Source organism: Somniosus microcephalus, unplaced genomic scaffold (assembly GCF_052327205.1).
Source record: "Somniosus microcephalus isolate GS21.2 unplaced genomic scaffold, FLI_Smic_1.0 unresolved_chr4, whole genome shotgun sequence".
Classification (NCBI taxonomy): domain Eukaryota; kingdom Metazoa; phylum Chordata; class Chondrichthyes; order Squaliformes; family Somniosidae; genus Somniosus; species Somniosus microcephalus.
Window position 1 is genome coordinate 46,772,603 of NW_028225182.1, and position 21,834 is coordinate 46,794,436.

The 21,834-nt window shown below is 52.0% G+C and overlaps 1 protein-coding gene across 4 annotated transcripts in view; it reads right to left on the reverse strand.

Moving 5' to 3' along the window:
• Window positions 1-426: 426 nt before the first annotated feature.
• Window positions 427-21,834, reverse strand: part of LOC147091019 (arrestin red cell) — a 301,496-nt gene continuing 280,088 nt past the window's right edge. For all 4 annotated transcript variants that reach the window (XM_085977455.1, XM_085977454.1, XM_085977453.1 and 1 more), the window contains 12 exons: window positions 20,393-20,437; window positions 18,883-19,079; window positions 17,786-17,845; window positions 17,620-17,687; window positions 16,767-16,902; window positions 15,999-16,083; window positions 12,095-12,167; window positions 11,552-11,689; window positions 10,486-10,569; window positions 8,781-8,857; window positions 7,424-7,478; window positions 427-5,960 (listed from right to left, as the gene is read on the reverse strand). In XM_085977455.1, coding sequence (XP_085833581.1) covers window positions 5,864-5,960; window positions 7,424-7,478; window positions 8,781-8,857; window positions 10,486-10,569; window positions 11,552-11,689; window positions 12,095-12,167; window positions 15,999-16,083; window positions 16,767-16,902; window positions 17,620-17,687; window positions 17,786-17,845; window positions 18,883-19,079; window positions 20,393-20,437 — 1,115 coding nt within the window. In that variant the 3' untranslated portion in view covers window positions 427-5,863. The remainder of the gene's footprint in view (window positions 5,961-7,423; window positions 7,479-8,780; window positions 8,858-10,485; window positions 10,570-11,551; window positions 11,690-12,094; window positions 12,168-15,998; window positions 16,084-16,766; window positions 16,903-17,619; window positions 17,688-17,785; window positions 17,846-18,882; window positions 19,080-20,392; window positions 20,438-21,834) is intronic.

Here is a 21,834-nt window from a genome sequence, read left to right on the forward strand (position 1 = left end):
GTTTCGATAAGATCGCCTCTCATTCTTCTGAACTCCAATGAGTAGAGGCCCAACCTACTCAACCTTTCCTCATACGTCAACCCCCTCATCTCCGGAATCAACCGAGTGAACCTTCTCTGAACCGCCTCGAGAGCAAGTATATCTTTTCTTAAATATGGAAACCAAAACTGCACGCAGTATTCCAGGTGTGGCCTCACCAGTACCCTGTATAACTGAAGCAAGACTTCCCTGCTTTTATACTCCATCCCCCTTGCAATAAAAGCCAAGATTCCATTGGCCTTCCTGATCATCTGCTGTACCTCATTGCTAGCCACAGTGACCACACTTCGAAAAGTACCTCACTGGCTGTGAAGCGCTTTGGGACGTCCCGAGGTGGTGAAAGGCGTCGGAGAAATGCAAGTTCTTTTTTTAAAAAAACCTCGCTCATTTGCAGTAAATGCACCAGTTTAATAATAAATGGATTAATTTTCAAACATTTTTCAGAGGACATATTAAACATTGATAGGAATGCAGCATATTTTGCCCTGATTGTAATGCCCACAAAGACCCTGAAAACACAATATTGATGTTGGCAAAAGGCAACAGACAAACAATTTATTCATATTAAGCTCAAATTATACATATAAATATATTTCCGCAAAGAAGCTCTTTTAAAAGTCTCCCTCCGCCGAGTATTAATTGTTTACCTTGCCCATCCCGCTCCCCATCGCTCCCTACCTTCCTTCCCCCCTGGGCGCATCACTGGCCTGCACATCAGGTGAACACTGCAATATACAGGAAACTCTCGATTTAACGGCACCTAAATAACCGGAAATCTCTGTTAACCGGCAAAATTCAGGAGTAGGTTCAGGTAAGTTTTACTTCATATTAGTGGCCGTTCCTGGATCTGTGGCTGTGTAACCGGTGTTCCTGCACCTGTTGCTAAGCAACAGGGAAGCCTGGATTTGTTGCTGTGTACGGGGCTCTCGTACCTTTTACTATACCGCTCTGTAATCCGGACTTTTTGATAAACCGGCACCACGCCGGTCCCAGATAAAAAAAAGTTTCCTGTAACCAACTGGATAAAACCTGCCCCTTTAAATCCATCCACGGCCCCAGCGCCGTCCAAACTCGGTCATTTTCTCCAGCGCCACACATCCTCCGCCCCACCTCCCCAAACACGTTCTACCCCTCACACTGGCCCTGTTATGCATCTCCTCCCTCCCCTCACCCCACCATGAGTGGCCGAGCCTTTGACCGACTGGGTCCTACTCTCTGGTATTCCCTCCGTAACCCTCTCCGCCTCCTCCCTCCTCTTTTAAACCCTTTTCTTCCACTAGCTCTGCACTAATAATATCTCCCTTCTCCCCCCCTCCCCCCTTGTCAACACCTGGTATTGGTTGGGGTTTTTTTTTTTTTTTAAAAAGGGTCCAGATAACGAGTTGTGATCGGATCTTGCGAGAGCTAGATGTCATGGATCAAGCGGGTGACATCAAAAACCAGCAGCTAAAGCCAGGAACGACAAGAGCTCTTTAGCGAGCGAGGCTCGATTTGGTTTCGGCGCTCGTGATGGCCGTCAATCTGCGGAGATGGCAATACCCCTACTCCAGACAACGAGCACCTCCCATCTCCCCCAGTGAGCGGGCCGATGGGTCTGATGCCCAGCAAAAACAAAAACACTTTTTCTCTCTCTCTTAATTCTCCCTTAACCACAAGCTCCAAGCCACCTTGCCCCACCATACCAGAGAGGCCATTTCCCGTTTAGCCCAGCCAGGCGAGGTCTGACCATTGCCGCCAAGCGCTTCCTAGAATCCGGAGGAGCCCACCATTCCAGAGCGTCACCCCTCTGACACCCACGGCAGCGCTGAATCGGTAGAAGCGTCAAGAGGAGAAACGCGGGCATTAAGCTTCGCCAGTTTTAGGCCGCAGTCACATCGCAGCTACTGGTGCCTTGTGGAGAGCAAAACCAGCCCGCACCCCGCCCCGATCCTGTCAGCTTCCCGACGGACTGGTTAGGTTAGAATGATCCCAAAGTTATAGCGATTTGTAGTTCCACTCCCCCCCGCCCCCAACTCAATTGTCCCCTTTAAGATTATGTTGCTGTGAAATTGGCTGAGGACATTTGGTACTGACAGGGTTAACCGACCGCTACTTTTAAAAAAAACGCACACATTTTGCTTTTCCAAGGAAACGTTCCTATGTTTTGTACACCTGCTCCGCAAAAAAATAAAGTCAGCCTATACATTTAGCACGGGGGGGGGGGGGGGGGGGGGAAATCACACGGTCGACGTATTTACATATCACACAAAAAAAATACTTACACCGGGGTTCATGTTGCAACGCACAGTCCAGATTACAGGAAGAGGGGAGGGGATGGGGGCGCACCTTCACCACACGGACTGCAGCGGTTCAAGAAGGCGGCTCACCACCACCTTCTCGAGGGCAATTAGAGGACGGGCAGTAAATGCTGACCTTTGCCGGCGACGCCCACATCCCAGGAACGAATATATATTAAAAAAAATGGGGAACAAACCTCAGGGGAAAGGTCAAAGCGATAACCGGAAGCAGCACAAGATCACAAACAGAAGCACTCGGTGAACTGTAGGGAGCAAAACCCTCACATTTTGCCCCGTTGCACGCACACACACACACACACATTAGTTTCATCTGAGCAAATTCTCACGACCGGACCGCGCACGCCCGCCAACCTACCTCTCCCTCCACTGAGGTCGCGAGACGGAGGTGCAAGAAACCTCACCTGGAGGGAACGCAGTACCAGCGTTAAGCCCCCACACTCGCCTCCCCGCCCACCCCCAACTCTCGCGGGTCCAGCCGCGGTACGCCCGGTTCTGGCGCGCCCGCCCGAATATCCAGACGCGCTCCCGGCCGGAGTTAACGATTCGCAGGAATAACCCCCAAAGCGAAAGCAACCCACAACCCCGTACGATCGACACAAAGGGCTCCCCAATTTACCCATGCCTGTCTATTAGCAGAGCTGCCGTCTGCTGCGACTGTGCCCTTCAATATCCTTTCCCTCTTAAGCTGGGTTAGGGGCAGTTGAAAAAGCTGGGTGCAAATGCTGGAATGCCCCTTCCTCCTCCTCCCCCTCCCAAGAACAAAATGTCCGCAGCCTCTGTCCCTTCCTGTTCTCCGACATGGGAATTGTTTCCGTTGACAACAGACACAAAGCTATGTCAAGCCTGGGCCGTAACTGCTTCACAACAAAACGTTTTTTTTTTTTTTATACAGATTATTTATATATACACAAATTATATAGCACAAGTTACATGGAAGTTAGAACTAGTCCTAACTTCTAAAAACGTGTTCTTTTTTTTAAAAAACTTTTACAGCGAGACATTTTTGACAGACATTTGAAAGTTGAAAGAGTTGTTAGAAATGTATTCTTAAACAGAATGATCCCAAACAGATCACTTCTAGGTTTCCCCGCGCCCCCCTCCACCCTGCCTCCGCCTCCGTGTCACACACACCATCCCCGACTTGGAAGTATATCGGCCGTTCCTTCATCGTCGCCGGGTCAAATTCCTGGAACTCCTTCCCTAACAGCACCGTGGGAGCACCTGCACCGCACGGACTGCAGCGGTTCAAGAAGGCAGCTCACAGCCCGAAAAAAATTGATTTAAACACTCAAACCTAGGATTGCCGACAGTGCAACATCTCATCGCCGTTCCCGCCTCTCTCTCTCGCCATCTCGACCTTTTTCTGACCCATATGTTCTTGTAAGCTTTTATTAAACGGTGAACGTTTTAGTAGAGTGATTACGTTTCGGGAAGGGACGGGAGGGGAGGGAAAAGGCAGGTGGAATAAAGCGCCGCTTCCAGCACTTCCACAACCAACGGTCGCACGAACAGACACAGGCTTAGAAATGTGCGATTTTGGAGAAGGCAATTTTGTTCACCAATCGCAGATCACAGAAGAAAAGGCGGCTCGCCACTCCCTCCCGGATTAGTTAAGAGATATTTCACCACCCCTCCCTCCCTCCTCCCCAAAGAACGCCAATTAAACAGAGAGAGCTTTCGAAAACAAATAAAAGCTTCTGATTTAGAGAACAACCGAGTGAGTGAGCGAGCGAGTGAGAGAGAGAGCGCGAGTGAGCGAGCGAGAGAGAGAGTAAGTGAGTGAGGGCATTGTTGCAAGTGTCAGTCGTGGCTCAGTGGCTAGCACTCTCACCTCGGAGTCAGAAGATCATGGGCTCAAGTTCCACTCCAGAGACAAGTTCCCAGTGCTGTACTGAGGGAGCGCCGCACTGTCGGAGGGGCAGTACTGAGGGAGCACCGCACTGTCGGAGGGGCAGTACTGAGGGAGCGCCGCACTGTCGGAGGGGCAGTACTGAGGGAGCGCCGCACTGTCGGAGGGGCAGTACTGAGGGAGCGCCGCACTGTCGGAGGGGCAGTACTGAGGGAGCGCCGCACTGTCGGAGGGGCAGTACTGAGGGAGCGCTGCACTGTCGGAGGGGCAGTAGTGAGGGAGCGCCGCACTGTCGGAGGGGCAGTCTTTCAGATGAGACATTAAATCGAGGCCCCCGGGGAATTCTCCTTCAGGATGATGAAGGGACGATGCTGGGCTGTCACTCGTAAACTGCTAACAGTCAGTCTTTGGGCTCAGACGCGGAGAATGTTCACCTCTCCTGGCATTGCGACTGTGCCCACTTCATCAGAGAGGGAAGATGATCAAGGGAGGGAAGGGAAGAATGTGAGCAGGAGCCGACCGCTACTGAACGAGAACTGAGGGAGTTCGTGAACCAACACATCTTCAAGCACTCGAATAGACATCAAACAGTTAAAAAAAAAAATCCTACAGGTGCGAGATTCACAGCCTGCTCCTTGAACGAGGGAGCGAGAGAGAGAGAACCACAAGAGCGACGAGGACTTCAGTTCACGAGCCCCCACAGTGCCCGCGATACTTGCTTTCTGCCCAAAGAGAGCGCCAGCGAGCTTAAAACATCGTCCGAGGCCGGAACCGGGGGGGGGGGGGGGGAGGAGTCTGGGAGCACCGTGGCGGTCCTCAGCAGAGGAGCACAGCCCCCTTGCTTCACTCTGAGACCTCGCCCTGCAGCCTGCTCAGGCTGAGGGACCCGGCCGTCCTGTGCATTCGCCTCAACAAACCCTTCAACATCTGGTTGCACTGTCCCAAACCGGCAGACCGGATGCATCACCTGGTTGAAGAGCCACTCAACTGGAGTCTGGGATTTGCAACAAAAAAAAAGTTCAAGGAGGGAGGGAGGCGGGGACATGGCGACCTGGATTTACTTGGTGCTGATTGGCGGGAGCTTTTCGAGCTGGTTCAATCCCCCCATTCACCCCGTCTCCCCCCCCACCCCGGAACAGTTCAGGAGAAGAACGGAACAGATCCCACGCCAGAAAATCCCGTCCTTCTCCTCCCGCAACCTCCACTTCCAACCAACACTCGAAGGGATCAGGGGAACCTCCAGGCAGCTCAAGGGAACCTTTTGCAGTTTGGGTGGTTTATGTTGTCATTGAAGAATTACACAGAAAAGAACAAACCCGGCTAATTCAAAGTACGAATATGCGACAGCAGACACGTGTTCTCTTACATCAAGAAAAACAAATTACAAGAATCGGTTATCGGATGAACAAAAAAAAGGCAATATTATATACTCTCACAAGACACCGAACTCCGGACTTCAAAGGCGAGAAAAAATAAAATGGATCCTTGATTCAGTGTTAGTCTAAAAAGTGACATCTCCCACACAGACGTAAAGACGATGACTTCTCGTTGGTAATGGTTTCTCGCTAAGCCGCTGACCCACGCTCGCGCGCTCTGGGTGGGGGTTTCTCTCTCTCTCTGTTTTCTCCGCCCCCACCCCCCCGCCGTCCTGCCCTCTTCCCCCTCTCACAGTTCCACTTTAACAAAAATGATCGTCGTCGTCCTTGTCGTCCTTCAGCCCCTTCAGCCGCAGGCGGGCGAAGTCTTCGAACACGATGTCGTCGTCTTGGCAGAAGCTGGAGGATTCAAAGAAAAAAAAAAGGTCACACAAACACACACAGGAGAGATTAAAGGCGTGGCACGTTCGAGAGCGGGTCCGGGCGTTGGGAATTGGGGTCGCCAACCCTTCAGGAGTCTCCAGGAACTGATCTCCAGGACGCTGCTGAGAGAAAACAGGGGCAGCAGACGCGAGGGAACACCGCCACCTCCAAGTTCCCCTCCAAGTCACAAACACACACACACACCAGCCTGACTTGGAAGTACATCGGCTGTACCATCATGGGTCAAAATCCTGGAGCTCTCTCCCTAACAGCACTGTGGGAGCACCTTCACCACACGGGACTGCAGCAGTTCAAGGCGGCGGCTCACCACCACCTCCTCAAGGGCAACTAGGGATGGGCAATAAATGCTGGCCTTGCCAGCGACGCCCACATCCCTAGGGTTGCCAAGCCTCCAGGATTGCCCTGGAGCCTCCAGGAATTGAAGATTAATCTCCAGGGCATCACTCCGAGCAACGCCCCGGGAGACAAAACAAAAAGGCGGCAAACAAAAAAGGGCGTTTTTTTCTCATTTTTCTTTGAACAGTTCCGTACATTAGTGATAGAAATAATTTGAAAAGGCTGTTTAATTGTTCAGGTGAATAACAAGGAGTCTATTCGTTTGCCGATTGGCCGCGGGAAGGCGGGGTGCCGGGAGGATTGACATGTCGGGTGACCAATGGCGGGAGGGTGGGGGGGAGAGGGCGGGGCGGTTGGCGGTCATGTGATGAAACCGTCAGGAAAAAGACCAACCCGAGTTGGCAACCCGATAGCAACCCCCGGGAGAAAAAAATCAGAGGCTCATAAAAATATTGTGCGTTTTTTTTCATTTTTCTTCAAACACTTTCAATTATTAGTTCTAAAAATATTGGGGAGGTGGGGTGGGAAAACAGGCTGGTTCACCAACAATCAAGGTGAGCCCAACTGAGTAACAAAGAGGGTGCTCCCTTTCCAACTGGCGCGAGATGGTGGCGGATGGACGAGTGGCGGTCGTGTGGGGTCTGGGCAGGTGGTCAAGTCTCGCAACCGTTAACGTAGCAAAACGTCCCAGGGCGCTTCACAGGAGCGGTCATCGGACAAAATTTGACACCGAGCCACATAAGGATGTTAGGACAGGTGACCAAAAGCTTGGTCAAAGAGGTAGGTTTTAAGGAGCGTCTTAAAGGAGAGAGAGGCAGAGAGGTTTAGGGAGGGAATGCCAGAGCTTAGGGCCTAGACGGTAGAAGGCGCGGCCGCCAATGGTGGAGCGATTAAAATCGGGGGATGCGCAAGAGGCTGGAATTGGAGGAGCGCAGAGATCTGGGAGGTTTGTAGGGCTGGAGGCGGTTACAGGGATAGGGAGGCAGTGGAGGGACTTGAATTTAACATTTAGCTACGCTAATGGCCTGACAATAGGGCCATGCTGGCAACGCGGGAAGATCGAGAAAGAAAACCCAACTTACTTGGTGTCGAACTCGATCAGGTTTGTGTCAACCGGAGCCTCGGACTCGGGTAGAACTGGAGGACGGAAACAACGCAAGATTAAACCCTTCAATCGCGGTTCGGCTTGGTTACCACCCCCCCCTCCCTACCCTCCCTCCCCGCCTGCTCCCCAGCACCGCAAACATTTCTGGTTCTTGCAGCAGTCTGTCTCGCCCACGCTCCTGTTCTATCTGAGATAACCCTGATCTTCAGACACTGGCCATTCGCCTTTGGGCAGTCACGTTCAAAGCCCGGCCCACCAGGCTGACGAGGTGAATGCCGCCCCCCCCCCCCCCCCCCCCCGTCACCGCCACCCTCTGAGTCTGTGGCAGTCTGACCACCCCCCCACCCGCTGGTGGTGGGGGAAGGGGAGCCCGCTGCGAAAACAAAAACTGCCCCAACTCGTGGCTAATTGGTCATCTGACCTCAAAAGAGGCCAGAGAGATGGCTGGTGTGGGAAATGGAAAAAGTATCATGCCGGTACAACAGGGTGCGCTCAAGGTTCATGTTAGGAGCAGAGAAGCTTTATTGTCCACCTAAACCCACGCTATAGGTGAGCTACAAGGTGCTGACACCGAGTGCCTTCAACAGAACGGGTTCCATTCCCCAGCATCAACTCCCGCTTGGGCACAGAACATCAGAATTAGGAGCAGGAGTCGGCCACTCGAGCCTGCTCCGCCATTCAATAAGATCATGGCTGATCTTCAACCTCACCTCCACTTTTCTGCCCTATCCCCATAGCCCTTGATTCACTTAGTGCCTAAAAATCTAACGATCTCGCTCTTCAATATACTGAGCATCCACAGCCCTCTGGGCAGAGAATTCCAAAGATTCACCACCCTCTGAGTGAAGAAATTTCTCCTCATCTCAGTCCTAAATGGCCGACCCCTTAACCTAAGACTGCGACCCCCCGGTTCATAGATTCACCGGCCAGGGGGGAAACGGCCTCTCAGCATCTACCTTGTCAAGCCCTCTAAGAATTTTATACGTTTCAGCGAGATCACCTCTCGTTCTGCTAAACTCCAGAGAATGTAGGCCCTGACATAAGAAAACTACTAGGCACTTGGTCTAAGCGTTAAACGAAGTTTTAATCAACTGTTTTACAACATGGAGGTCTAGTTGTGTCCTTTACTAGTTCCTGTTAAGAATGTCCTGTGCAAGCTGGGCCCGTGCCAGAGTATTTATACTCTCCCTGGGCAGCGCCACCTGCAGGCTGCTCAGTTGATTCACGTCAGGCCCGTTCTACTCAATCTCCCAATCGGTACATACACCGAGGCTAGAAACCGCAGGTCGTACAAGGGTAGCCGGGTCAAGGGTCGAGGGAGGTGATGGCCTTACCTGACTGTGGCCTGGAAGCGGGCTGTTCGATGGGTTTGGGGTGCATCAACACGAAGGGCAATTCCACCGACACATCCCTGGAACGAGAGCAAAGTAGGAAAGTCAGATGAACATAATATTGCACAGGATTCACAGCACAGAAACAGGCTGTTCGGCCCAACTGGTCCGTGCCGGTGTTTCTGCTCCACGCGAGCCTCTTCCCACCCCATCAGCACATCCCTCTATTCCTTTCTCCCTCGTGTTTATCCAGCTTCCCCTTAAATGCATCTGTGCTATTGGCCGCCACCACTCCCTGTGACAGCGAGTTCCACATTCTCACCACTCTCTGGGTAAAGAGGTTTCTCCTGAGTTCCCTATTGGATTTATTAGTGACCATCTTATATTGATTGATGGCCCCTAGTTCTGGTCTCTCCCACAAGTGGAACTATCTTCTCTACGTCTACCCTATCGAACCCTTTCACAATCTTAAAGACCTCCACCAGGTCGCCCCCTCAGCCTTCTCTTTTCTAGAGAAAAGAGCCCCGGCCTGTTCAATCTTTCAGAATTTAGTCTCTTTGGAAAGGACAGATTGGTAGAGTCTGCATTCATTCCTTGAATGACACATAGGAATTGCTGGATGAAAGAAGACCAAGATCCATCTAGTTCGCCTTCTACCATCCTGGCAGTCACGTGACACAACACTAGTGGAGTTGTTGACTTATCATGGTGATCAATCTCTATCAATGAGTCTACAGCAGACCAGACGCAGACACGGAGTGAGGAAAGCCCCCCCAGAGCTTTGGGGACCACAGGTTCAAAGTCACCTGTTCCTCCCAAGAGGCCCATCGTCCACACACCGAAGGGACGTTGCCCAGCTTGATAAAGATTGTGGGGAGACCTCACGAAGAGACACGGGGGTGAAATGTTGTCATGGGGTCACAACGAACCCCCTACTCCCATGTCACGTTTGACATGAAACTTCACTGAAACTAACTTAAAAGGCACCAACGTTGATTCCCCACCATGCTAAATCCCAGCGGCGGCCGTGGGGTTAAAGAAGGAAAGACCGTCACAAGGAGTATGGAAGAAAAAGAAAAATGGGGAAAGGAAAGAGGTAAACAGGAAAGGACATTTCTAGACTGTTAAACTGGGCAACGAGAGCCTTTATATATTTTTTTAAAAGAACAAGTACATTGTTCCCCTCAGTCTGTGTCTCTCGATATGATGACTTTAGAATCTCAGATTAACATTCAGCACAGCACCGTACCTGAAGGCAAGCAGCGACTCCACCCCCGACCCGCTGATCCCACCCTCCGATCCCATTCCAATCCCACCCGCTGATTCCACCCTCCGATCCCACCTGCTGATTCCACCCTGATTCCACCCTCCGATCCCATTCCAATCCCACCCTCAGATCCCATTCCAATCCCACCCTCAGATCCCACTCCAATCCCACCCTCCGATCCCATTCCAATCCCACCCTCAGATCCCACTCCAATCCCACCCTCAGATCCCATTCCAATCCCACCCTCCGATCCCATTCCAATCCCACCCTCAGATCCCATTCCAATCCCAGCCTGATCCCACCCTCAGGTCCCATTTCAATCCCAGCCTGATCCCACCCCAATCCCTGATCTGATCCTTTCAGATTTGGGTCACTGTACAGAAGGGAACGTTGATGAAACTCGGAGCAGGGTTTGGTGTTTTTCGCGGTGCTATAACATACCCGCCTCGCGATACCACCAACTTCACCTTCACGCGGTACGAAACCAGGATTCCCAAAACCTCCTTGTTGGCGCCTTCTTTCACTCTGTAACACAAACATCAAACACTTCAGGGCTAGCTGGAGACTCCAGGTCACAAAATAACGGTACAGTTAATCCAACTACTTCATCAAAGATAATCATTAGAGGGAGAGAGAGAGAGAGAAATAGGGAGAGAGAGAGAGATGGGGAGAGAGAGGGAGGGAGAGTGAAAGGGCGAGGGAGAGTGAAAGGGCGAGAGAGGGGGGCGAGGGAGGGGGGGGCGAGGGAGAGAGAGGGAGGGGGGAAGGGGAAGGGGAAGGGAGAGTGGGGAAGGGAGAGAGAGAGTGGGAGAGAGAGGAGAGGGAGAGAGAGGAGGGGGAGAGAGAGGAGGGGGAGAGAGAGGAGGGGGAGAGAGAGGTGTAGAGGGGGAGGGAGGAGGGGAGCGGGAAAGGGAGAGGGGGGAGAGTGGGAGAACGAGGGGGAGAGAGGGAGAGGGAGGAGGGGAGAGAGAGAGAGGGGGAGGGAGAGAGTGGGAGAGAGTGTGTGAGGGGGAGAGAGGGAGGGGGAAGAGAGGGAGAGGGGGGGAGAGGGGGGGAGAGGGGGAGAGAGGGGGGGAGAGAGGAGGGGGAGAGAGGGGGAGGAGAGAGGGGAGGGAGAGAGGGGAGGGAGAGAGGGGAGAGAGGGAGGGGGAGAGAGGGAGAGAGGGAGGGGGGAGAGGGAGAGGGGGAGAGGGGGAGAGAGGGAGAAAGGGAGAGAGGGAGAGGGGGAGAGAGGGAGAAAGGGAGAAAGGGAGATGCGTGCGACAGTGAGGAGAGAAGTGGACCAGAGGAGAGAGACGGGAGAAGGAGAGAAAGTAAGAGGCTCGCAGACAGAGGAAATGCACTTGTTTTCTAACACACCCCGGCACCAGTCGCTCAGCTGCATTAGCGAGACCGAGCTCCGTCCCGTCTGTCTGCACTGTGCTTAAACCGAGGTGCCAGCAGGCAGTTCGAGCCCTGCCCGTCCCAGAGGACGCAGTCACTCTCCGCATCTCGCGTCAAGACTTACATGGTGCTGGAGGCCAAGTTGGTGTCCTCGTGCTTAAGTTTCCCGTCCAGCGCAAGGCCGCGCTTCTCCCTGTTGTGGTCCAGCAGGGGCACGAGCGTGTACACCTTGCAAAAGGTCGAGCTCGCAGAGACCTGGTCACTGGGAACAGAATCGCAAGACATTTACAAACACAACGAGGAGCCCGTCCGATCTCTCAAAGGCAAGCGAACCCTGCGAGGGAAGGAAAGCATTGAGTAGGCCGCCATCAGTTAAAGCAATGCAGTGTGTTACTCGATAAAAGGGACCGTGGAACTGTCAGATTGTCATTAATAACCCGACTAATGTCCCTTTAGGGAAGGAAGCCCGTCATCTTTGCCTGGTCGGGGCCTATATGTGACTCCAGTCCCCACACCCAAAATGGTTGACTCTTAACTGCCCATCTGAAGTAGGCCTAGCAATTTCCAGATTATTTTATTGTTAAACTGAACACAACACATCTGCCGCGAGCTCTGCGAGCAGCTGTACGGAAATGGGAGTAAGCGGGAATGGGTTGATGATACTCACTCAGCTTCCAGGTGAGCCACGGGACACTTGTACTGGGCTGTACTGAACAAACAGATGTCCGCGTACTGTCGCACTGTTGGAAGAGAAGAGGCGCACAGGATTAAACGGGATCAGTCGCACCGCACGTCACAGAACGAAAGGAGGATCAGTAAGAGATACAGAAAGCTCGCCAAGTTGGGTTCAGCCAGGTGCAGCTCCTTATCCACAGCCTCCAAAGGCCAGTAACTTTGCGATTAGCACCCTGCCCAAGTTGGGTTAAACCAGAATTAATCGGAGATGGTCATCTCTGATCACTTCCTTGCATCTTTCTCCACTCGCTTCCCCCTTCCCCCTCCCAACCCCGCTTCCTTCTGTGTCCGCCCCTAGAAAAATCGCTCCCGCAAGTCACTTACAACGGCACTTTCAAAACATAGAAACATAGAAGATAGGAGCAGGAGTAGGCCATTCGGCCCCTCGAGCCTGCTCCGCCATTCAATGCAATCATGGCTGATCATCCAAATTCAGTACCCTGTCCCTGCCTTCTCCCCATATCCCTTGATCCCTTTAGCCTTAAGAAATATATCCAACTCCTTCTTGAATATATTTAATGAATCAGCATCTACTGTCTTCTGTGGTAGAGAATTCCACAGGTTCACCACTCTCTGGGTGAAGAAATTCCTCCTCATTTCTGTCCTAAATGGCTTACCCCTTATCCTTAGACTGTGACCCCTGGTTCTGGACTCCCCCGCCATCGGGAACATCCTTCCTGCATCTAGTCTGTCTAGTCCTGTTAGAATTTTATAAGTTTCAATGAGATCCCCTCTCATTCTTCTAAACTCCAGCGAATATAAGCCCAATCGACCCAATCTCTCCTCATACGTCATTCCTGCCATCCCAGGTATCAGTCTGTCTAGCCTTTGACCCTCAATTCGCCACTACATTTCTGCAGCTACTGATCTGCTCAATCACACCCTCACCACCACCTTTGCTGCCCTTGTCCCTAAGTTAAACCCTTACTCTCTCTCTTAGCCGGATCATCCCCCCTCCCCCCCCCACCCCGGTACAGCCCCTATCTCCGCTCCCCCCCCACCCCGGTACAGCCCCTATCTCTGCTCCCTTAAGTCCAAGGGACGCAGACTTGAACGTTTATAGAGGAGAACTGGTTCAGCCATTCATCGTCAGATCTGGCTGGACCACATAAAGCACTATCGGGTCCTGCTCTCATCTGCCACAGCTGCTCACTACTCCAGGATCATCCTGGAATACAAAGATAACCCCAGGCTCCTATTCTCAGGCTAACCGTCTTTCTAAACCCCTCTCTCGTCTCCTCCACCCTCACCTCCGACAACAAGTGTGAGGAGCTCATGGACTTCTTTGTCACTAAGTTTGAGCTCGACCGGCGTACCGTGGCTGCAGTGTGCACCATCTACAAGATGCACTGCAGCAACTCGCCAAGGCTTCTTCGGCAGCACCTCCCAAACCCGCAACCTCTACCATCTAGAAGGACAAGGGCAGCAGGCGCACGGGAACACCACCACCTCCATGTCCCCCTCCAAGTCACACACGCCATCCTGACTTAGAAGTATATCGCTGATCCTTCATCGTCGCTGGGTCAAAATCCTGGAACTCCCTCCCTAACAGCACTGTGGGAGCACCTTCACCACACGGGACTGCAGCGGTTCAAGAAGGCGGCTCACCACCACCTTCTCAAGGGCAATTTGGGGGATGGGCAATAAATGCTGGCCTTGCCAGAGACGTCCACATCCCATAAAACAAATTATTAAAAAAGTTTGAGACCACCCGTTCAGCTGCCTCTGCCGCTTCCCTAACCTTCCCCTAGCCCACCAGGCCAAACTTCCCCTAAAGCTCCCCCCTGCCCTAGCCCTTGACTCGCTTCTTTCTCTAGTTTCACTCCTCTCATGCCATCTCCAAGCTCATCTTCCCCACGAGACCCACCTCCTGCTCGCTCGACCCTCTTCCCACCAAACTGCTGACCATCCAACTTCCCATCCTGGATCCCCATGTTGGCCGATATTGTTAATGGTTGCCTCTCCTCAGGTACTGTCCCCCTCCCCTTCAAATTTGCCATCATAGAAACTTGTGCTTGCAGATTTCTGTTTCGAAATCTGACTGACTGGGCCTCTGTATTGTTTTTTTTTTTTTTAAGACCGCCCTCTGTTCACAACTGAAGGGAAGGCCCCCATGAGGAACTCTCCACTGCGCTCCTGGGACCATGGACCCCCCAATGTAAGGTGTGAGGTGTTCATCAATTACTGAGAGAAGCTAACAAATCGCGCCTGGTGCGGTCTTTGGGAAAAGTGCGCATTTTGAACCACTTTTTGTTGCTGACCTGATTTTTCTCTTTAAACGAGGAGAATACACTTTGCTTTAAAAGAAAACCCCAACGTTTAAAATGCAACACTTTTTGTCCCCCGCCAAATCTTTTCTGTGGAGAAATGGCTCCAAGAAAACACCCTAACAATGAGGCGAGAGATCAGTAATCGCAGAGGGCGGATGTTTACTGCACTCAGGTGATGCTCCCCTGTCTGATATCCTAACCTAGACACTGATCCGTTCAATTAATCGGGTTAATGTCGCTGCTGAAACAACAGGCAGAGAGAGTCCCGCGATAACGCTAAACCATCATCTGCTAAATATCGCAACCGTGACTGCTGGGTTACCGCTAGTGGGTCCGAAATACAAGGTACTTAACAGGTTAAGTTACGAGGACAGGTTGGGCTTGTATACCCTCGAGTGTAGAAGAGTAAGGGGTGATCTAATTGAGGTGTTTAAGTGTAGAGGAACAAAGGGACCTTGGAGTGCATGTCCACAGATCCCTGAAGGTAGCAGGCCAGGTAGATAAGGTGGTTAAGAAGGCATACGGAGTGCTTGCCTTTATTAGCCGTGGCATTGAATACAAGAGCAGGGGGGGTTATGCTTCAACTGTATAAAACACTGGTTAGGCCTCAGCTAGAGTACTGCGTGCAGTTCTGGTCACCACATTCCAGGAAGGATGTGATTGCACTAGAGCGGGTACAGAGAAGATTTACAAGGATGTTGCCGGGTGTAGAGAATCTTAGCTATGAGGAAAGACTGGATAGGCTGGGTCTGTTTTCCTTGGAACAGAGGAGGCTGAGGGGGGACCTTATTGAGGTGCCTACATAAAGTGGACAGAAAGGACCTATTTCCCTTAGCAGAGGGGTCAAAAACCAGGGGGCACAGATTTAAAGTAATTGGTGGAAGGTTTAGAGGGGATTTGAGGGGAAATTTCTTCACCCAGAGGGTTGTGGGGGTCTGGAACTCACTGCCTGAAAGGGTGGGAGAGGCAGGAACTCTAACCACATTTAAAAAGTACTTGGATAATCACTTGAAGTGCTGTAACCTGCAGGGCTACGGACCAAGAGCTGGGAAGTGGGATTAGGCTGGATATCTCTTTGTTGGCCGGCGCGGACACGATGGGCCGAAATGGCCTCCGTCCGTGCTGTAACTTTCTGTGATTCTATGAAGATTAAAGGATTCGATAGGGTAGATGGAGAGGAATAATTTCCTCTGGTGGGGGGGGGGGGGGGGGGTGAGGGGGGAGTCCAGAACAAGGGGGTGTAGCCTTAAAATTAGAGCCAGTCCGTTCAGGGGTGATGTCAGGAAGCACTTCTTCACACAAAGGGTGGTGGAAATTTGGAAAACTCTCCCCCCAAAAAGATGCCGAGGCTGCGGGGCGGGGGGGTCAATTGGAAATTTCCAAACTGAGATGGATAGACTTTGTTGGGTAAGGGTATTGAGGGCTACGGAACCAAGGCGGGTAGGCGGAGTTGAGATACGAATCGGCCGTGATCTCACTGAACGGCGGAACAGGCTGGAGGGGCTGAGTGGCCTCCCCCTGTTCCTCCGTGGTCTCAGGTGGCGTCACAGTGGGCCAAGCACTCACCTGAAATCTTGATCTTTTTCACGGTTTTCGTGGAGTTGTTGGTTACGTGCACGTTGACACTGATGGGCTCGCCGTGGTAATAAAGCTGTAACATGGGCAACACGAGAATTAGGGAAACATTCGCCCGCCTGAGCACCTCCCCACCCCCCCCGCCCAAAGTGGCCGACCGACATCAGAGGGTGTCGCGTTCCCCACCCCCCCCACCACCCCGCCTTTTTACTGCAGCAAGGTGGAGGTGGGACTGGGTGAAACATTGTGTCCTGGTCCAGCGACACTATGATTTAAAAATGTTCTCATCCTTGTTTTCAGATCCCTCCATGGCCTCAGCTCCCCTCCCTATCGCTGTAACCTCCTCCAGCCCTGCAACCCGGCCAGAGATCTCTGTGCTCCTCCAATTCGGGCCTCTTGAGCATTCCCGATTCCCATCGCTCCACCATTGGCGGCCGTGGTTTCAGCTGCCTGGGCCCCGAGCTCTGAAATTCCCTCCCTAAACCTCTCCGCCTCTCTCCTCCTTTAAGACGCTCCTTAAAACCGACCTCTTTGACCAAGCTTTTGGCCATCTGCCCGAATATCTCCTTACCTCCCCCTCTGGTTATTTTGCCAATTATCTTAAATCTGTGTCCTCTGGTTACCGAACCTCCTGCCACTGGAAACAGTTCCTCCCCATCTACTCTACTGACCACTAGTGTTGCTACTCTCTCTCTCTCTCTCTCTCTCTCTCTCTGGACTGACCACTAGCAAGGGTTTTCTCTCTCTCTCTGGACTGACCTCTTTATCCAGCGAAGCCTCCAAGTGTAGGGATCTATCGGACATCAGGAAGTTCCTGGTCGTCTCCGCCATCGGCTGCGGCCCTGGTTTTTCTGGAGCATACTGCACTTTCCGGATAACCAAACGCACGGAATTCCTGCATTAAAATGAAAGGACGACCCATTAGCAGCGATAGGTGACGCCACTTGCTGTGCAGGGGGGCACTTCGGGGGGGGGGGGGGGGGGTTCTGTGAACAGAGGTTCCCCCAGACCCCTGGATTTGTGGATTTACTAACATATCATTTAGCCCTAGAACAACAACAATGTGTATTTATAAAGCGCCTTTAACGTAGTGAAACATCGCAAGGAGCTTCACAGCAGCGTTCTAAAGCAAAATTTGACAACGAGCCGCATAAGGAGATATTAGGACAGATGACCAAATGAGCGTCTTAAACGAGGAGAGGTAGAGAGGCGGCGAGGTTTAGGCAGGGAATTCCAGAGCTCAGGGCCCAAGCAGCTGAAAGCACGGCCGCCAATGGTGGAGCGATGGAAATCGGGGATGCGCAAGAGGCCAGAATTGGAGGAGCGCAGAGATCTCGGAGGGTTGTGGGGCTGGAGGAGGTTACAGAGATAGGGAGGGGGTGGGTGGGGGGGGTGAGGCCATGGACCACCCATTTGCCCTGAAAAAATAGGTTATCCTTTTCATTTCTGTTAAAGGCATCTTTGGGCCATGAGCCCTCACCTTTGATGGCCGCCTGGACTGATTTAATCCCAGGATCGGGCCTCGCCCCGCACCCTTGCAACATCTAAAAAGGGGGTGTTTCACTTTGAACTTTATTTCTCCACCGGCCACGGATGGTGGGACAAGGCTTACCTCTTGTGAATCTTCTCTTCCATGGTTTTTGCACAGAACGCTCGAATTTCAAAATCTACGCCGCAGGCCTGGTGGAGAGAGAGAGGAGGGGAACATTATTACTCCGGGTTCAGTCCAACGAGCCACTCTTAAAACCGTCGGAGGAAACAAAAGTCTGCTTCCTTACCTTCCCGGTGTCCTCAGGGCCCGGCTGCAGGGTAACGGAACATGGCAGGTTCTGTGGGAGCTGAAGAGACACAAATTTAAACAACAACCTGCATTTATCTGGTGCCTTTAGCATGGTGAAACGTCCCCCAGGCACTTCAACAGGAGCGATTATCAAACAAAACTCGACACCGAGCCACAGGAGGAGGTATTCGGACAGGTGGCCAAAAGCTTGGTCGAAGAGGTAGGTTTTAAGGGAGAGAGAGAGAGAGAGAGGCGGAGAGGTTTAGGCAGGGAATTCTGAAGGCACGGCCGCCAACGGTGGAAATCGGGGGTTGCGCAAGAGGCCGGAATTGGAGGAGCGCCGAGATCTCGGGGAGGGTTGTGGGGCTAAGAGGAGATTACAGAGACAGCGCAGCCCTCCATTATTGCCGTGACCCCGACAAGCGAGTTCCTCCCCTTCCCTCAATGCGTCAGCCTCGACTCAGTGGTAACTAGGGTTGCCAACTGCTGGTGGGACGCATCACATGACCTCCCGCCTCGAACCGTCCCGCCCCCTCCCGCCATTGGTCGCCCGATATGCCCATCCACGCGGCGCCCTCGCCTTTGCACGCTCAATCGGAAAGCGAATAGGCTCTTTTGTTACCCGATTGGCTGATTCTTGGTTGTCGGTCAATCAGGCCTTTGGCCCACATTCCAATAATTTTTTTTATAACTAGTAAATGAAAGTGTTCGCAGCAGCGTCCGGGATCGGAATCTAAAAATCCTGGAGACTCCGGGAGGGTGGTAACCCTCGTGGGTAGTGTTATAAATCTCATCATCAAGAAACAACTTATGAAATAACGCTGGACGGCCAGCTGGTGGCGCCGTCCAAGGAGTATAAATACTCGGGCGTGGGCCCAGCTTGCCGGGGACATTTTGTAAGACAAGGAGCTAGTGAAGTACAACTAGACTTCCATGTTCTGAAACAAGTTGATTAAAGCCTTGCTTTATGCTCAAACCAATTTTATTACGTCAGGTAGCACTCTCGCCTCGGAGTCAGAGGTGGAGGGTTCAGGTCCCGCGCACAGTTACGAGTTGTCGGATTCCCCAGCCACCCCCCCCCCCCACTTCACTCACCGTGAAGAAGAAAGGGAAGGCATTCTCTCCTAGCTTCTTAATGAGCCGCTCCTGCAGTCTGGTCAGAGGCTTCTTCTCCTCGGGCAGCGGAGGGAACGCCTGGAACGTCGCAATGAAGAGGTCCTTCCTGAAGGACAGCCCCAGGACATCAAGGTCCTCCCGCCCGTATCGGAACGCGCAGGTCAGAGTGACGTACACTGCGGCAGAAACAACACAGAGCTGCTTTACCCAAAACCGTACGGATCACGAGATCGGTCGATTCGCCATGTCCGGGGTTACCTGGCGTGGCTCAGTTGGGCGGCATTCTTTCCTCCGAGACAGAGGATTGCGGGTTCAAGTCCCACTCCAAAGATTCCCACCTCGCGAGACCCACCGCTGGGAGTGAAAGATGGCTTCTTTTGCCCTGGTGCCAATTATCATGCAACGCCAAATGTTGTCATAGCAACATAGAAAAATAGGAGCAGGAGTAGGCCATTCGGCCCTTCGAGCCTGCTCCGCCATTCAATATGATCATGGCTGATCCTCTATCTCAATACCATATTCCCGCTCTCTCCCCATATCCCTTGATGCCTTTTGTGTCTAGAAATCTATCCATCTCCTTCTTAAAAATATTCAGTGACTTGGCCTCCACAGCCTTCTGTGGTAGAGAATTCCACAGGTTCACCACCCTCTGAGTGAAGACATTTCTCCTCATCTCAGTCCTAAATGTCCTACCCGGATCCTGAGACTGTGACCCCTCGTTCTAGACCCCCCCAGCCAGGGGGAAACATCCTCCCTGCACCCAGTCTGTCTAGCCCTGTCAGAATTTTATACCTTTCAATGAGATCCCCTCTCATTCTTCTAAACTCTAGTGAATACAGGCCTAGTCGACCCAATCTCTCCTCGTACGACAGTCCTGCCATCCCAGGAATCAGTCTGGTGAACCTTCGCTGCACTCCCTCTATGGCAAGTATATCCTTTCTTCAGTAAGGAGACCAAAACTGCACACAGTACTGCAGGTGTGGTCTCTCCAAGGCCCTGTATAACCGTACTAAGACATCCTTGCTCCTGTACTCAAATCCTCTTGCAATGCAGGCCAACATACCATTTGCCTTCCTAACTGCTTGCTGCACCTGCATGTTTACTTTCAGTGACTGGTGTACAAGGACACCCAGGTCCCTCCGTACCTCAACATTTCCCAATCTATCACCATTTAAATAATATTCTGCCTTTCTGTTTTTCCTACCGAAGTGGATAACTTCACATTTATCCACGTTATACTGCATCTGCCATGTCTTTGTCAAGGAAGAAGTCTATGTCTTCACCGCTAACTCCCCATCGATCTACAATCCTCCATTTTAAAGTAATCCCCACCAACGCACGTTCTCAGTAAATATAAAGGGGGGGCGAGTTCTGCACCCCAACTTTCTTGTGCCTCGTCATCTGCTGTCAGATGAAACAGCCCCATGTTCTGGGCCACTTCTGCCCATCTCTGTCGCGACGCAGGAATGACACTTAACTACGCAATCACCTCGTCTGTCTTTCAGGTACTCTGGATCCACCAGCACGACTCCATCTGGGAGAGACAGCAGAACAGACAAAAGTTAAAACGAGTCTTACTGGGTACACCTCTGGCCAGCACAACACCAACAACAGCCACATCATTTATATAGCGCCATTAACTTGGTAAAACATCCCAGGCCCCCTCCACAGGAGCGATTATCAGAGAGAATTTGACACCGAGCCACATAAGGAGATAGGACAGCCGGCCAAAAGCTTGGTCAAAGAGGGAGGTTTTAAGGAGCGTCTTAAAGGGGGCGAGACAGGCGGAGAGGTTTAGGGAGGGGAATTCCAGGGCCCAGGCAGCTGAAGGCACGGCCGCCAAAGGTGGAGCGATGGAAATCGGGGATGTGCAGGAGGGCAGAATTGGAGGAGCGCAGAGATCTCGGAGTCTGGAGGAGATTACAGAGATAGGGAGGGGAGGCAAGGGCCACGGAGGGATTTGAAAACAAGGATTGAGAATTTTAAAATCGAGCCCGTGCTCAACCGGCAGATCGCTGAAGGCAAGCAGAAAGGATGTTTCTGATGGCCGGGGAGTCCAGAACCAGGGGTCATAGTCTAAGGATAAGGGGTAAGCCATTTAGGACTGAAATGAGGAGGAATTTCTTCACCCAGAGAGTGGTGAACCTGTGGAATTCTCTGCCACAGAGGGCGGTGGAGGCCAGTTCATTAAATATATTCAAGAAAGAGTTGGATATATTTCTTGAGGCTAAAGGATCAAGGGATATGGGGAGAAGGCAGGGACAGGGTACTGAATTTGGATGATCAGCCATGATCTCATTGAATGGCGGAGCAGGCTCGAAGGGCCGAATGGCCTACTCCTGCTCCTATCTTCTATGTTTCTATGTTTCTAAGCATGCAGGTGCAGCAGGCGATTAAGACGGCAAATGGTATGTTGGCCTTCATAGCGAGAGGATTCGAGTACAGGAGCAAGGATGTCTTGCTGCAGTTGTACAGGGCCTTGGTGAGACCACACCTGGAGTATTGTGTGCAGTTTTGGTCGCATTATCTGAGGAATGATGTTCTTGCCATGGAGGGAGTGCAGTGAAGATTCACCAGACTGATACCTGGGATGGCAGGAATGACATATGAGGAGAGATTGGGTTGATTGGGCTTATACTCGCTGGAGTTTAGAAGAATGAGAGGGGATCTCATTGAAACTTATAAAATTCTAACAGGACTAGACAGACTAGATGCAGGAAGGATGTTCCCGATGGTCGGGGGAGTCCAGAACCAGGGGTCACAGTCTAAGGATAAGGGGTAAGCCATTTAGGACTGAGATGAGGAGGAATTTCTTCACCCAGAGAGTGGTGAACCTGTGGAATTCTCTACCACAAAACGCAGTTGAGGCCAATTCATTAAATATATTCAAGAAGGAGTTAGATATATTTCTTAAGGCTAAAGGGATCAAGG